This window comes from Ambystoma mexicanum, chromosome 2q (assembly GCF_040938575.1).
Source record: "Ambystoma mexicanum isolate Mex_15411 chromosome 2q, UKY_AmexF1_1, whole genome shotgun sequence".
NCBI lineage: Eukaryota > Metazoa > Chordata > Amphibia > Caudata > Ambystomatidae > Ambystoma > Ambystoma mexicanum.
Window position 1 is genome coordinate 10,873,001 of NC_090924.1, and position 16,358 is coordinate 10,889,358.

Consider the following 16,358-nt stretch of genomic DNA (forward strand, 5'->3'; position numbering starts at 1 on the left):
GCCACCAGCCAAAACTCGATCAGGGGGGACGGAGACGTGCCCCCTCGACTAACAGACCCCGGGGCAATCAAATTGCCCCGGCCAGTACGTCCACAATATGATGGTTTGTACTGGTTCTGTTCAGAATTTGAGACTAGTAAAGTCAATGGTGACTTTACATGCCCTGGGAGACAGTAGTCAGTCCCAGGGTATGGAGAATATAGTGGGGGGTCACTATGACACCCCTGTGTTACTGCACTGAGGGTGCTGTGTAACACACATCACAAAAACACATGAAGCCCTATGGAGTAAAAGACCCCATAGCCCATTAAACACATCTAGAGTCAAAGAAACACACTCAAATCATGCCCAAGAGTGAGGATAAAAGAGTCTCACTCTTGGCAGGAGAAAAAAATAAACCCCAAAAATCCAGCAAAGCTGCTGGGGGACTCACTAGGTTAGGAAATTCAGCCTAAACAGAGAATTCTCCCTAACACCCCCCCATCCTTTCATCATACATGATGTGTTCCCTTCACTTATCGTGATCCTCACGATCTTTCTCCTCATCTTGTTCCGGACAGCCCTGCATATCCAGCCATGCCGTCGCGTCCTCCGGGGTGTCGAAAAAAATACACCCTGCTTTTGTGCAGGACTTTGAGCTTTGCAGGATACAAAAGCATGTACTTGATTCCAGCTGTGCGCAGTCTCCTCTTGATCGCCACATAGCTGTAACGCTGTCTCTGCACCAACATGGTGTAATCAGGATATGCTGTGATGGTTGCAGATGTCCTTTTTATCGTTCCACCCTTGCGAAAGTACTCCAAGATCTTCTCTCTATCTTTGTAGTTCAAGATCTTTGCTATTATTGCCCGAGGGGGGAGCTCCGGGTCGTGGTTTCCTCATCAGGGCCCTGTGTACCTGTTCAACAACAAATCCTTGTGAAAGCTTGTCGGCTCCTATTCTCCACGTAGTCCGTGGGGTCTTGGCCTTCCCATCCGGCAGGCCAACCACACGTATGTTGTTACGTCTCGCCCTCCCTTCTGCCTCCTCCGCTCGGTTCTCTAGGTTGGCCACCTGTTGCTTCAATATGTGGACTTCCTTTGCATTGCTTGTGCTGGTTTCTGTATTGGTTTTCACCGCACTCTCTAGGCCACTTGTTCTTTCCGCCAGCGCTCTCACATCTTGTCGCAGCAGGTTGACCTCCAGTCCCACCGCATCTATTTTGGTTTCCAGAGCGGTTCTCAGGTCTGCCATCACTATTCCCCACAAGGCTTTCAACTCTGTGATGGCCATTAGGATCAGGTGATTCTCTTTTGTCCGGGATACTTCTGCAGGCGTGGCTGCCGCACCCTGTGCTGGGGTCGTAGGGGTCTGTTGCGTCTTGGCAAAAATGTCTATAGTGGACTGCTTGCTCTTGGTCTTGCCTCCTCTCACCGACATTGTGCAGCCCTGCCTATGTACCGGGGTCCAACTTTTCTGTAGCATGCGAGTCCTGCTTCCCCTTTCCTCCTTCTGCGTGGTTGCAGCGTGCTGTGGCACTGACTGGCCTATACGGTTCTTGCGCCTCGTCCCGTTCCGCTTTGTGGGGGTTACACCTCTCGCTCTCGAGGGTAGCCAGTGCCTTCTTACGATCAATTCCAGTCACGGGCCACTTTTACGTGCCCCTATCATGCCGTGCATGCTGGTTGCTACTGCGCCAGCTCCCAGGCCCTGATGCTGCCCATCCGCCTTTGGTTATGTCCGGCAGTTCTCTTTTCGATGGTGTTCGTGGGCCCGCAGACTTCTGCAGCCGATTAGATCCTTCTGGAAGCTTCCCATTTTCCCGTTTTCCTGCGCTCCCTTAGAAGTTGCGTACCTCACATCAGTCACTGGTGTTAGGACATTCAGCGCAGCATTAACTGTCTCACTATGTAATTACCGTGCACAGTGTCTTCATGTGTGCGCCCTCTCATTCCGCAGCCCCCATCTCCTCTTGATGTGCTTCCAGTGGCCCCTGCTACTATTCTGTTGCAGCTGTCGCGCGTCATGAGCAGCACGTGAACTGTGCTGCGGTCCGCTCCTCCGTCAAAGCTCCTGCAGGTCCCCCGTACTGGGTGGTCAAGCGAATCTCTCAGCTATTAGCCCCGTTCTTATGGGCCGCTCGCGCCCTCTTCTTCCTACGTCTCACGGCTGGGCCTCATCGATGCCAAGCATGCAGCGTAACAATGTATCTCGCTGTTTCTATATTCCACGTGCAGTTTTCTCAGCCGCAGTTGCCATTCGCTTCTTATTCCGCACGCTGCCCACTCTCTGCCAGCCCTCGTCTGCCGTGGGTTTACTGGGCCTGCCTCAGCTTCCTTTGTTCTAACACGCCGGCCATTTTGTATAGAGTGCCGCTCCGCGGCTACAAACTTTCAGTTGATCTTGCCAATCCTCCTGTAGCCATCAAGGACTCATCTCTCCCTTGAACTTGCCCCCACACCTTTACACATCCAATAGTATATTTCTGAGCACGATCATGCCTTTTTTAGCTTATTTTCACGCAGGATCATGTCGGATCATCAGGAGCAGCTCGGAAGGCACATCCTACTCCATGGCCCTCTAGGCACGCTCCCCCGTTCACTGAGATATTTAACCATGTTTTGTATAAAATATGGAGTTTCTTAATATTACCTCCTTACAACAATGGGCACCGACACTCTGTGATGTATTTCTGACACCATTTGTTTAAACATAGCAACCATGGATGCATTCCCTTAAATGTTGTACATCCAGGAATGAAAAAGACAAAGATAAAATACTATGTAATAAATCAAAGACTGGAGCAAATGAAACAAGGCTAATCCAATTTTGTGATTTTTACAGACTGATTGATCTTTTACTGTAATGTTGCTTTGCTACACCCACCTAAGATTTGGAGGGTAGGGACTTTGTTTCAATGCCACCACATCCTGTTACGAATAGTAAATCATACCCAACTAATGGTATGACAAAATGAATACTAGCGGCTACCGTTCTTGTGTAATACCATATGACTATTGTATGTATATACATTTTCCCACTTTTGAAAAAATAAACCATGGCAGATTTCCAACAAACTCATGTAAGGAGCATTGGCAAGGACATGGCAAGCACGGTTTTGCAAATTGCCTGTGTTTTATTTTTTGACAAGTGGCATAACGTATGTACAAAAAATAGTGATATACCTTTGGTGACTGAGGAATAGATTGTCTGGGTCATGGCATAAGGTCATGACCTGAACAATGTGGCTAAAGGCCTAACTTGCCCTCAGCTAAGGTGGGAGTTCCCTACCTACATAAAACCAAGGATAGTATGCGTCAGGAAGTCCCAAGCAAATGTCTGTCCAAAATCTATACTTGCCATCACATCTATTTGTATACAACGTGTAAGGATGTCATCCTCAAAATGATCAGTGTTCAAATAAAAGTTCAGAGCTTCGTCCAGCTCTTGATCAAAAGGTTTCCCTTCCCCAAGGTTCAAATAGCTCACAGTACAAAAGGGGCTTCCTTCCCCAAGCTTTGAAGTCTTTCAACAGTTACAACACAACACAATTCCTTGGGATCCTTCCCAGCTATTCTGTCTTGGTTATCTTTCACCAATTTCATAGAGTTCAACTCCTTACTTTCAAATCACACAAGGTTTCATTTTTGAATCAATCACAAGCTTCTTTGTGGTGCTTTACATGGCTTTTCCATAAAGGGGTGTACTCGGTCTAGGTGCAGTAGTTGGACACACCTTACTTACTCCTGCTTCAAAGGCACATTGCCACTGTCTCATCTCTACAGTGGTGTTTGACTTATTCTCATTCCACATCCTTATATTGCTTTAGCATTGCTTGTTTTGCCGCCATTCGCTTGTTGCATTTTCACATACTCTCATAGCTCTTGTTAATGCTTGTTCTCTTAAGCTAAACAGTTTGCAATTATATCCTTGTGGCTTTTGCCAATGCTGGCACAGTTCCTTTAACTCGGATCCTACAAAACAACTTGTATTCATAACGGTATCCAACTGTGCCTGCTTTCATTCAAATCGGTATTCGAGGACCAAAGTACTTGCATTCATGTAAATCAGTATTCAATATACTTGTTTTCATCAAAGTGCTTGTTTTAATTTAAATCAGTGTTAATTAACTTTCTTCTAAGTCTTACATGCTTACCTGCCGTCCAGGTGTCCCCTTCTCATGGCTGACTCACCAGTCGGTGCTTACTTTACGGCGTTACAGCAAGGCTTACAGTTGTCACAAAATCTCTCTCTCTCTTGTGCAGCTCCTCGCTTCGTCTCCACAGCGGCTCTTTGTGGCTCCACTGACAGCAACAATGTGTTTCTCCCAGATAAGGGCCTTATTCCTGCATACGCCGGTTCCTTTTCCGTTCTCTGTCATCAGCCTTCAGCTTCCTTTAGCCACACTTCCCGCTACATCTCCTTTGGTTCCTCAAGCACTCTGTCTGCAACACCGCCTTCCTGGAGAGGTCTGCTCTCATCCTGCAGTCCGGACACCTGCTTCCATAGCCGACTCCATGTTCTTCAGTCTTCCTGCTTTTAAACCTCCGACCAGGCTGATTGGTCAGAAAAAGGCTAGACCGCTCATTGCTGGTTTGGGGATTCTGTAGTACTCTTGGTTGCCTCATCCTCGTCCCAGTACCGAACACAGTGTTTGTATGTGTGTGTGTATCAATAAAGGGAGGTAGTTGGTCTCTTCCTTGTCTCAGTATTTAACTGGTGTGTTTTAGGGAATGATTTACAGGAAAGGTAGGGATGGGATTGATAACAGCCTATAAAGGCTAGGGGGAATTAGACTCACGGTAAAAGGGAAATGGGGGATACCATGTCTCACCTAATGGTGCCTCATCCCCAGTTCCCAAGTCTCCTCCACCCAGATGGCCCTCCCTCGCATATCCACCCCCAGGGTCAGGATACGATAGTACTGGCCTTTCCCTGGCCACCTGGCAGGAGGATATATTGAGGAAAGAAGTGAGGATGCCTTCAGATTCCTCACACCGATTGGCTCACTGCATTTCCCCAGGTGCGAATCGAACTTCCACTTTAAATGCAAAGATAGCATCGTAACCATTATTTATTACCCCTTATGTTTAAAATGTCATATAGATGTGTCCTGCTGTTTATTTATAGATTGTCACAAATGCACAGCGTTAAATTCACATAATTGTGTTTGTTTGTTATCCGTTGGCCTGGGGAGCCAAAAGTAGTTCCTGGTTACTGTTGGTTTTAAGCTAACCAGGCTCTTCTAAGCTATAATCAGGAGTTGAATAGCTCCCACCTCCACACAATTTCGAACATGAAACTATGAAAAACATCCTCCACTCTACCATCATAAATATTAAAAAATTGGATAACATTCTATTAGCTTTTATTAGCAGATGTAGTGGTATCAAAATTACTATTCTTCCATGCTTTTTATATTTAGAGCCCTCACTATTTATGCCCCCTGGCATATTTTCCATACATTTAAAGTCCAGCTTTATCTGGGGATACAAACATCCCCAGAGAGCAATCAAGTACCTCAAGTGTGACTAGGTAAAGGCGGGCCAGCACTTCCCAATTTTCACCTGTACCATTTCTCTGAAATGAGTGATGGACCTATTCTCTTGATTATAAACAAAGCAACGCATAATACCTATGGTCAACATACTTACTGAATCTAAGTTTTAATGCTGCTGTCTTTTACAGCATGGGCTATAAATAACAAATACTTAAAGGTCCACTAAAACAATAGGCGTGAAACTTTCATGGCATTTCCCCTCATTCTGCCCTGTGGATGTTTGAGCAACTGGTAAGACACCATTGCATTTCAGAATATCCCTTCATAATAGTAGCACTAGCATTGGCTTTAAAAGGCAGAGAAGAATATAGTGCCTTGAAGGGGATATGCAAAAGATGTTCCTATATTGTATCCTTTGAGGATATATTGAGTTATTTTTAAGAATAGGTAGAATGAGCAAGTAGTGTGATACATGCTTAAAGGACACTGCAATACTTAGAATAGCAGCAGTAGTGCTATGAACAGCAAAAGTATACCCAAACCGCTTTAATGCTCAAAGGGGCTCCTAGAGGCCTATATTAGCAGTGTATTATAAAGAAGCTACGTAGCAAGACAGATTTAGTAGTGGTGTCACAAACTCATTCATTTGTTCATGTAAGGCACTAAACAGCGTGATAGCTTAATCATACACATGCATGCGAACACTTTACATATGTGGTCAAGCCAGTATATAAACCGTATATGCATACATATAACATATCGCTATAATGAGCCAACTGCAAAATCACATCCTCTTAATTTTCTTTGTTAGAGGAATAAGCAGCATCTTGCTTAAAAGAAAAAGACAAAAAAAACCCATGACAAAAAGTCCTTAACTTGGCATGGTAGATAATTTGTCTTGAACCTGTTCAGAGATAAATTGGCAAGAAGCAGACACTTGATCATTTGGCAGCAAGCTAAGGAGAGGAACCAACCATATTGTTTACCTATATCATATAAATGAATAGGGAGTAACTTCTAAATTAGAGTTAGAAGCAGGGGATTTGGCCACCAGGCGACAGCATTTATGGCAAGGGGGATTTCCAAGTGAGGGTCCCTATCTAGTATGCTGATCGCCACACGTCAAGACTGGTGAGTGCTTTTGCAGACACCCTGCCAGGTGTTGCAGGGGGTGTGAGCTCTGAAGCTACACTTTAAAAGCATTATGAGATTTTCTCTATGATGCAGTGGGTTTTGGCTTGATTGAATATGTGCAATTCTGGTCTTTGGTCATTAGATGCTGTGATTTTGTGCTTTGCATTGAATATAGTCATATATATTGAGATGCATATGACTGCTTAATGGATTTAAAGTTTTGATTTAATTTGAAAACAGTAGAATAGGTTTGGGTACCTTTACACAATATTGCTCTAGGCAATATTGCTTCAGTGCATTGAGCATTGTGATTTGACTTTAGAAGTGTACTTTTTCCATAGAGAGCGGATAAAGGTTGCACAGGGCTTTTTGTATTGGGGATTTGAGTTAAGCTCCAAGATGAGAGTATTGATGTTAATTGATTTAAAGAAAACAGACTTGTTACATACCAAACAGATGTGTTTGAATCTTACGTTGAACTAATGAGAAGTACTGAAGGACATAGAAGATGACAAATGTGTTTCTACAATGTGTTGATTTAGATAAATAAACTGAGGGATTATGAATGTAAATAAAAAACATATTTCATAAAGCTTTGGTAGTTATTGGTACAGTGAAAAAGCTCATCAACAGCACTGCATTTTGTATCTCTCCGAAGTCTAACTGTTCTGTCAAATCTCTCTATCCCTATGTGTGCGTTAGGAAGCAACAAGCACCAGTGAATAAACTATCAGGCCTGGAGGGTTGTAAATTGTTGCGACAGTGAGGAGGAAAGTGAAAAACGCTTTGAGGTCCATAAATTATAAATCTAATCATTGCACAAAATAAGCTCAGCATTGGTCGACGGGAGACGTCCTTCCTGGTCAGTCCAGTGGCTGATAACTTCCTCCGTCGCATTAGAACAATGCTAGACCTTTCTCTGAGCTGAGAGTGAGGACAGAGTCCTTACAAGCCGTTAGTAATCGCTAGATGACACACGGCAGAAGAGGTATGTACAGTATAGGTTTTGAAGTAAAGTACAGAGCTAAAAGTGAAACTTACCCATGAAATCACTAAGAAAGTAAATGCAAAAAGGCACGGGCCCATCATGTTCCATATTCCTCTTCGATCAAGCTGCATAGACATAGCAATAAGCAGAGTGCCAAGGATGAACAGGACCTGCAGTGAACACAAAGCAATTAATGAGGCAGTACATACAGAATGTAAGTAAAAGCAGAACTCTACCTAACGGGTGTTGTTGTAAAATTAGCAATTAAAGGGGGACTTCTCTCAAGAATCTTATTGGCGCAATAGATGTATTTTTGAACATATATCCATCGATCAGAATTTATTTTCCAATGCATCTTACATTTGATTTTCTGACATTTACACATACGAAACTCACGGGTCGAAAACCGCCATCTTGCGATAATCTTATCCGTTGACCCACCGTCCAAAGTTCAAGTGCCCTTGCAGAAGTAAATCACATCACCCGCCCCTCAAGTTAACATCAACATGTCAAACCGACATATGCTCCACCTCTTCTCATGACTTTGATGCACAGTGTAGCCAAAAGTACCCTGTCATCAACAACGTCATCACGTTACCCAAGACAAAACCCAGAAGATCAACACACACAGACACACATATTTGTGTTAGTGATGTGTGTTTGGGTGGGTGAAGTCGAGCAGTTTTTATTGCAGATGTATGGAGGTGGGTGGGCCATGCCCCGGGCAGAATACAGCTAAGTTCTGTTGTGGTGGAGTGCTTGACGTTCCAGCAAAGCAAGGCTGACACCAAGTTCGATAAGGGCTTGTGAAATTTATCATAAGGCCTGACTGAGATTTATTCTGGGGGGGGGGCATGTCCCCCGCCCTTGTTGACTTCTGAAGTGCCTCTGCATTCCTGTCAGTGGGGTAATAGTTCACCCAGGAAATGCTCTTAGTCTGTGAGGATGCTGAAGGGAAGCGCCAGGTTTGGAGAGCTCTTTTGAAGGCGCAGTGATAATCAAGGTGTGGGTCAATCCGGAGCAAGTGAAAGTGTGAAAAGCCCATACAGCAGCACATTCCATTGTGAGACCTATGCCAGGCAACCTAAGGGAAAAAGATGAAAGTATGGCAGTGCAGAAAAACGACATAATACAATTGTAAGACCCACACCCTTGTGGAAATGGCTGTGGGTGAATTTCATGTTTCCCAAATGTATTTTCCACCTTCCACTGCATATGACTGTATATTCACCTTTCATGTTTCCCAAATGTATTTTCAACTTTCCACTGCATACGACCGTATAGTCTCCCCTGCCTACAGTCCTGCCTACAGTTTCTCAGCTGTTTATGCTCAATTGCTTGCATTTTCCCCAGTGTATGTATTTTGTTTCTGGCACACTGGACATCGCCCATCATTGACATTGTGTGTTTAGTGTGTGTGGGGGCAACCCCGCCTTGCTAGTTTCTGCCATTGGGTTTAGTCCACTCTGTCCCCTGCACCTGGGGTATGTGGGGAGGTTTGTGGAATTCCTCCAGCGCTGGGAAAGGACTCCAAAGAAAACCAGTTTCCCCTGTTAACCCTGTTCCCAGCCCAGCTATCAGAATTCCAGAGCCAGCAATCTGGCCTGACCTTTTTACCCACTTCTCCTACCCTGCAATATACACCCCCACTTTTGTCCTGTCCTCCCTTAGCCCTGCAAAACGAGTTCCACTTGTGTGTCCATCATGGATGGGGAGGCGGGCTCTGGAAAGCTACTTGTCCCACACCTGACAATTAACCTCCTCCCTGAACCCCCAACTGCCCTGCACTCTATAACTTCAACTCCCCTGACCTGCAAATCACACAATCTAGTTTCCCCTATTGTGGGAATGGGTGGAGGCTGGCTCTAGAATTCCACTCATCCTCCAACCCTGTAATTGCCTGAAAATGTAAATGTGTGCCCAGCCCTGCAACCCATCTCCCCTGGAAACGACACAAAAAAGTGTCCCTGGCAACACATGTTGTGTTCCTGGGTGATGGGCTAGCCCTGGAGTGGGTGGAAGCAACAGCCTTATATAAGCCTGTGGAGAGAGGATTGGGTTCTTTTTTTGGCTGCTAGCAGTGTGTGCTGACCGTGGGGTTTGAGGGCAGAGAGGCCTCCTATCTAAGGTACTCTTGTTCCCAGTCTACCCTTCCTTTTCTCCCTCTTCCCCAAACTGTTCTATTTCTCCTCTCTGCCCTACTGCCACCTGGTCGCCCTCTCTCTGCCTCTCTCCCTCCCTCCCTTTCTCTCCCTCTCTCTTTTGCGTGCCCCTCTGCACATTTTCTCACTGGGTGCCCCCTCTCTCACTGGTCAGCCCCTCGCTCTCTCTTCCTTTCTCTTTCTGCCCTCCTCTCTCAGCCCTCTCTCTCTATCAACCCCCTTCTCCAATTTCCTCTCCAACCCTTCCCTTCAGGTCCCTGCTTCCCCTTTGCATCCAAGAGTACTCCCCGGGCCCACAGGTTCCATGCCACTGGGTGTGCCTTGCTAGTATGCCTGTCATCAATGCCTCACCTTGTGCCCGCAGCCCAGTGTCTGCAATAACCTGTGTCCAGTGTGTCTAATCTGTCCTGCTGGTACTGAGTTTACTCCTCTTCCTCTAATAAATCTGCTCTTGGTTTCAACAAAGACTTTGGTGCCTTCACTGTGTTCCCACTTTTAGTGCAGCCTGCCTGTTATTTCCAGAGGGGGGACCCTGTCTGTCTGCATACACAACACACCCCCACCGGGTCTGTTGACTCCTTGGTCCAAAACTGTGGCCCTGACTGGGGTCTCCTACACTGTTTGCCCCATTTTGGCCTGCCTCCAACTTCCACAGTTTTCTGGTGCTGTGGCCTGGATCCAGAACCGGCTCTAGGTCCCTGATAACCTGAAGAGCACCTTCTCTGACTAAACCCATCCCTGTTCTGCGGGCTGCACTCCTATACTCTGTCCATTTCCTGCCTTTAGCAACAGTCCTTTCTAGCCACATGGATTCTAAATTTCCCATTTTCCAGTAATCCATGGATCAAGGCCTACAACTCTCAGAGAAAAGGTGAACCTGTCCTCCATGCTGCCTACTGTACCAGTGACTAGATGCCTGTCTGCCGGATCAAGTAGTAAGGAAGGAACTGCCACCTCAGTCACACACAGTGACATTGCCAGCTTGTAGCTTGAGGGGAGGGCTCCTGATCTCTGAGGGGGGTGGTAACATTGAGGGTAGGTCAGTGTACCCATCCAGGTCCCACTCCCACAGTGGCAAGGCGCTGGCACACTGCCACTGCCAGAGGAGGACCTGCACACCCACACAACATTGCAAAATTGTACAGTCAAATTATCAGACGTACCTTTCCAGATAATCTACCCAACTAGTTATAACATCCAGATCTGAACCCCTAATTTTATCCAGTGTTTGGTTTTAACACTCAGAGTTTCTCAGATGAGGGGGGCCACCTATCCCGTAACAAACTCGCTTTCTAGGATCATACCGGAGGGTGAACAAGGATAGCTGTGGCTCATTGCTCTCCTTAGGGACCAGTCTGCCTCGAGCCTCGTTTTAGAGTACACTACCTGTCGCTTAATTCAGTTTACTAGTCTGCCTGAATCTAGGTACAAAGAGTGGTGAGGGGCATCTTAATAGTAAGTCCTTCTGTACATACCTTTGTGGAGTGTGCCCTGATACCCTTCAGTTTGCTTGTCTGGTTGACTGGAACCCTCACGCAGAAGTGAGGTGGCATCTTTATGGAAGTCCACGCTTGGATACCTTTCTGGAGTATACACTGGGCACCCTTAAATTTTCTTGTCTGGGCAGCATGATCCCTCACCCTTACAAAGCACCTAATTCAGTTTACTAGTACCAGAGCCACCTAGTCTGTACTAAACTCATCTTCTAGGCACTCACTAGGAGTGAACAAGACTAGTAGAGGGACCAACCTCACCCGCTTTGATTATGGCCATATCCTGGTCGTGAGAGATGTGGATTTCTTTAGGAGCACGAGAGTGGGCCTCTAGAGGTAGTCTTTGCTTGGAACTCTTTTGTGCAGAGTGCCTGCCTGTCTGAATCTGAGTAGTTTTCCAGGGACATCGTGGAATTGTACTTGACACTCCTTTTGGAAGTGGGCCAGTAGCTTGGCATTACTGTGCCCCCTGTCCTGCAACAGTTTATCATCCAACCCCTTCCCTAGTTGAGAGCCTCTGAGTGTGCATCTGTGAGCGATTATGAGTATGCTAGAGTAACCCTGGTTGACAGACTTGGATAGTAGGGACTCAGTGGTGCTGACCTGTACTGACCCTGTACTGATTTAGTATGTCAAGAAATCTTAGTTTGTGTACAACATCTTTTTGCCCGTCAGAATGGGAAATGCTGCAAGCTAGGGGGTGAGAATTTCCCCTGATTCCCCTGTGGCACTTGTGGCTACAGTGCAGGGACCCGACATTGTCGAATGGATGCCAGTATGGCATAAACAGACCAAGCATCAGAGCCTACTGGTCTGGCTCCTTTGATGAGACTCACCTAGCTGAGGTGCGTGAGGTTCTTAAAAGGGAAAAAAGGAATTAGGCAGTGTGAGGCATACACATTGTGGTCCCAGCAAAGTGTGTCTGTGGCAAAGAAGAAGTGGCTGAAACAACAAGTGAACCTAGAGAACAGGCTAGAACAGCGTAATCTAGAGAAGATGATGAGAAATTACCCCAGTTCTAGGTGTGACCCACCCCTGTTCCCAGTTTTACCCCGAATTACCCCTTCCGCCCCAGAGAATGTTATAGATTTTTCCACGCTTGCTCCCCCAACCAGCTATTCTGCTCCATTCCCAGTCCCTGGCCTGTGTGTGTATGCCCCTGCTGCCTCAACCCCTGTACTGTACAACCCCGCTGCACCTGTGCCCCCATAGTATCATCCGCCCTGAGGACCCTGCACTGGCCAGCCAGGACGTGGCTACCAGGTATACTGACCAGGTCCCTGCTTCCCCAGTCTGCGTTAACCCAAGTGCCAACCTCTAAACAGGCGCAAGCCCTTCAGTGGTTAGAGGCGCATATGTCAGATCCCTTCCCCATGCATAGAGAGTAGGAGGACCAGAGCAACCGTCCAAAGGTATGGGGTGGAACACCCTGCCATTGGGCAGTGCCCCAAGATGGTATGGGATCTAAGGTTAGCTAAGGATTTTATGTCCCCAGCCCTGTCTTTCCTCAAAGTAAGGGAGGCCGATGCCATTAATTACCTGTTTGACAAGGTCAGGGATTCTAACACTGACTCTTCCTCCTCCTCAGAAGCGGAAAGGAGGGGTTGGTGGCACCCATGAGGACTGTGGCTGCCCCTCAGGCGTTCACGTCAGCCACGGTCCACCAGCCCTGATCCCCAGCAGAGATACTCAGCCTAAAGGGCCAGTTCTCCAACGTTAGGAAGAACCTTAAGGAATTTGTAGTGTTCCTGAGGGATGTGATAGCCACCTATGCCCCTTCTCTGGCTGACATGCGTCAGCTACTGAGGACACTCCTGTCCTCCGCCCAATTGGCCACCGTTATGACCGAGGCTAACTGGACTATAGAAATGGACCTTCAAAATCTGCCCGAGAAGAAAGAAGGTGACACAGTGACTCCAGCTAATCCTGCCCTGTCCCGGAAGTTAGAAGAAATTGTAAACCCAATAGCAGAACTCTACTCTGCAATCAACGATTTTGAAAGGATCAAATCATGTAACCAGAATAAAAATGAGGATGTGGCCGAGTATCTTGAAAGGGTAAAATGGTTCTTCCATCAATACTCCATGATGGATGACCCTGTTAAGACAGCTGGGCCCCTGATCGTCACCCAATTTGTAGAGAGGCTGCTGCCAAAGAAAAGCGTAGACATCGAGTGGATGTGTGTGGGGTGTCCTATTCCAGCATATTGGCACAAGACAGGCACTACTGCAGCCAGCGTAGGAAGGTGCAGGAGGACACTAAAGAGAAAATAATGCAGCTGAAGTTTTCCACTCTGCAAATGCAGGTTGATGAAGCCGCTGCTACACCTGCATCTCCAGACCTGGATGAGACTGCCCTCCAGATGGTGCATGCACTCTATGGGGGCCAGCATAGGGCCTCTAGAGGACAGCATGGATTTAGCAGGGGAGGAAGAGGAGGAATCATTTACCACTCCCAGATGCCCCCTCTTGACCTCCAGTACTGGGGAGATCAGAACCCCCAGTACATGCATCAGCCTGTCCCAGGACAGTATTCACCCCCTCGTGCAATAGGGCCAGTGCTCCTATTGTAAGGAATGGGCCATTGGAAGTACAACTGTCCTCAGGGGATCCAGCATGAGCAGAAACAGGCCGCAGCCGTGTCTGCTCAGGCCCAATCACAGCTACCTGCACCATACTCACCTGGTCTGTTTCAGCTCCCCGCTCATCCTTGATCCCCAAATCAAAATGCTGGTTCTGACACAGCAGCTCAGCCTGGACAACCCCAGGACAGAACCCAGACCAATACTTCTCATCCCTTAGCCAACAGTCAGAATACCCAGGGTGCCTCCTCTGGCACAGTGTTGCAACCCTGGTGCCATCAGCCAGGCCAGAGTCCATTCCAGTTCCCTCAAGCCTTACATGAACTGGACCCAGATAAAGTACCCCTGGAACCCCAACTCCTTGCCCTAACCTTCCCCTTCCCATCCAGTGGCCCTAACATGACAGCCCAGGTAGGTACCAAGCATGCCAGGATGCTGGTGGACACAAGAGCCACCTTCAGCACACTGAGGCTCGGAGAGTTCCCAGATACCTCAGTGTCTGGACGGACGGTCACACCTGTAGGGATAGAGGACATCACCTCTAAGGAGCCTGTAACCTTTCCCATTAGGGTTCGTCTGGGTCCCCTTACTGGCACATAGGCTTTCATGTTGAGCTCGTTCGCTCCTGAAAACCTGCTGGGGGATAGATTTCTTGGGAAAGTTGGGTGCAGAGATCTTTTGCAAAAAGGGTCAAGGCGCTCTCGACATCCCAGACAATCCTGATGAGTTTTTCATGGAGATGTGCAAAACGAGAGCCCAAAACAGAGGGACTCAGAAATCTCTGCCCTACCTTTGCTGTCATGGTTCTGACGGAGGTGGATACGCATAAACTGGCAGCAGTGCCAGACACCCTGTGGGCCACCCGGAGCACGGAAATGGGACTGATCAAATCTGCTCAGCCACTGTGTGTTCAGTTGATCCCCGGGTCCTCACTACCTTGGATTCCCCCGAACTCTATGAAACCAGGCACTGAAAGGGGGCTGGCCCCTGTCATTAATGCCTTGTTAAGACAGGACATCCTGGTCGTGGCACGGTCCCCCTGCCAATACCGCCATCATGGCAGTGCAAAAGCCCAATTCTAACACCAATACCCTAGTTCAGGACCTCAAACCCTTTAACCTTATAGTGGAGCCCCTGGTGGAGTCACTCCAAATCGTGCCACACTCTTAGCTGTCATCCCTGTGACTGCTACCCGCTTCAGTGCAATCGATCTTTGCACTGCCTTCCTCAGTGCTGCTCTGCATCCAGATTCCTGGCATCTGTTCCCCTTTTCCTTTAAGGGTGTCCAGGTGATTTTGAAAAGAATGCCAATGAAGTATATCCATGACCATACAGTGTTCTCCCAAATTCTCTACCAGAACCTCTCAGAGATGTTGATGCCTGGCTCCAGAGAGCTTTTGTTCTACGTAGATGATCTGCTCTGCGACCGAGGAACTGTGCATTCTTGACACGGTTCATCTGCTTACTGAGCTGGCTACAGGAGGCTACACGGCATCAAAGGCGAAGCTGCAGTTCGATAAAACTAAGGTGAAGTATCTGGGGCATATCATCAGCAAGGGTTGCAGGTTCCTGGATCCAGAAAGAAAGAAGGCTATCTCAGCCCTACCTCCCCAGTGACTCAGAGCGACCTGCGCTCCTTCCAAGGTGTAGTAGGATACTGCCGGCAGTGGATCTGTGATTATGCCATTTTAGTAAGACCACTGCAGGAGTGTATCAGGTAATAATGTCCCCATGCATTATGTCGCAGGGAAAAGACATTGGCGACATTATATATGGTGACATTATGTATGGGGACGGGTTGCGGGGATGTACCATGCACCCTTTGTAAAAGAAAAATGTGGGGGGGTCCCCCGCATGTTCAACGTAATAATGTGTCAGCAAAAAACAGCACATTTTTTTGTCAGGAGACATTTTTGCAATGACATTTTTACACAGAACCTACAGGAGGCCATCCTGTCAGATCAACTAGACCCTGTGCCTTGGGCCCATGAGCAGAGGGAAGCCTTAGTACGAGTACATGCTCTCTTGACAAATAGCGGGACCCAACATCTTTCTCCAGCCCGCAGATTGAGATATAAGGAGACCCTGTTCAACAGGAACAACATCACTGTAGAGAGGGCTCCTGATTTCAACATTGCCTCCCTAGTACCAGCGTGTGATCAGTAGTTTGAGGAGCATGACTGCCTCCAGGTAGTACATCATCAGGTTACTGTCCACTCTGATCTGTCCAACACTCCAATCCCTGGGGCTCATACACTATTGGTGGACAGGTCCGCCAACAGAGAATGTCTGATGGGACCCTCATATCCAGTTATGCTACTGTGTCCTGGGATGAAGTGAACAACATTACATTACATTACATTTCATTTGTTATGCGCGCTGTTGACCCTAGGGCATAAAGGCGCAGACAACGAAAAGACATACAACACAAATGAGGACAGGCTTAGAGGTGAGGATCAAAGCATCCTCGGTAAATTATTCCACTATTCCCTGTAGTATGATGCAGTCTATTGGAGAAATC

General features: G+C 47.3%; 1 protein-coding gene across 2 annotated transcripts in view; it reads right to left on the minus strand.

Moving 5' to 3' along the window:
- PGAP6 (post-GPI attachment to proteins 6) overlaps positions 1-16,358 on the minus strand; it is a 1,624,027-nt gene that overhangs the window by 198,280 nt on the left and 1,409,389 nt on the right. For both annotated transcript variants that reach the window (XM_069646777.1, XM_069646775.1), the window contains exon 12: positions 7,655-7,771. In XM_069646777.1, the coding sequence (XP_069502878.1) occupies positions 7,655-7,771 (117 nt within the window). The remainder of the gene's footprint in view (positions 1-7,654; positions 7,772-16,358) is intronic.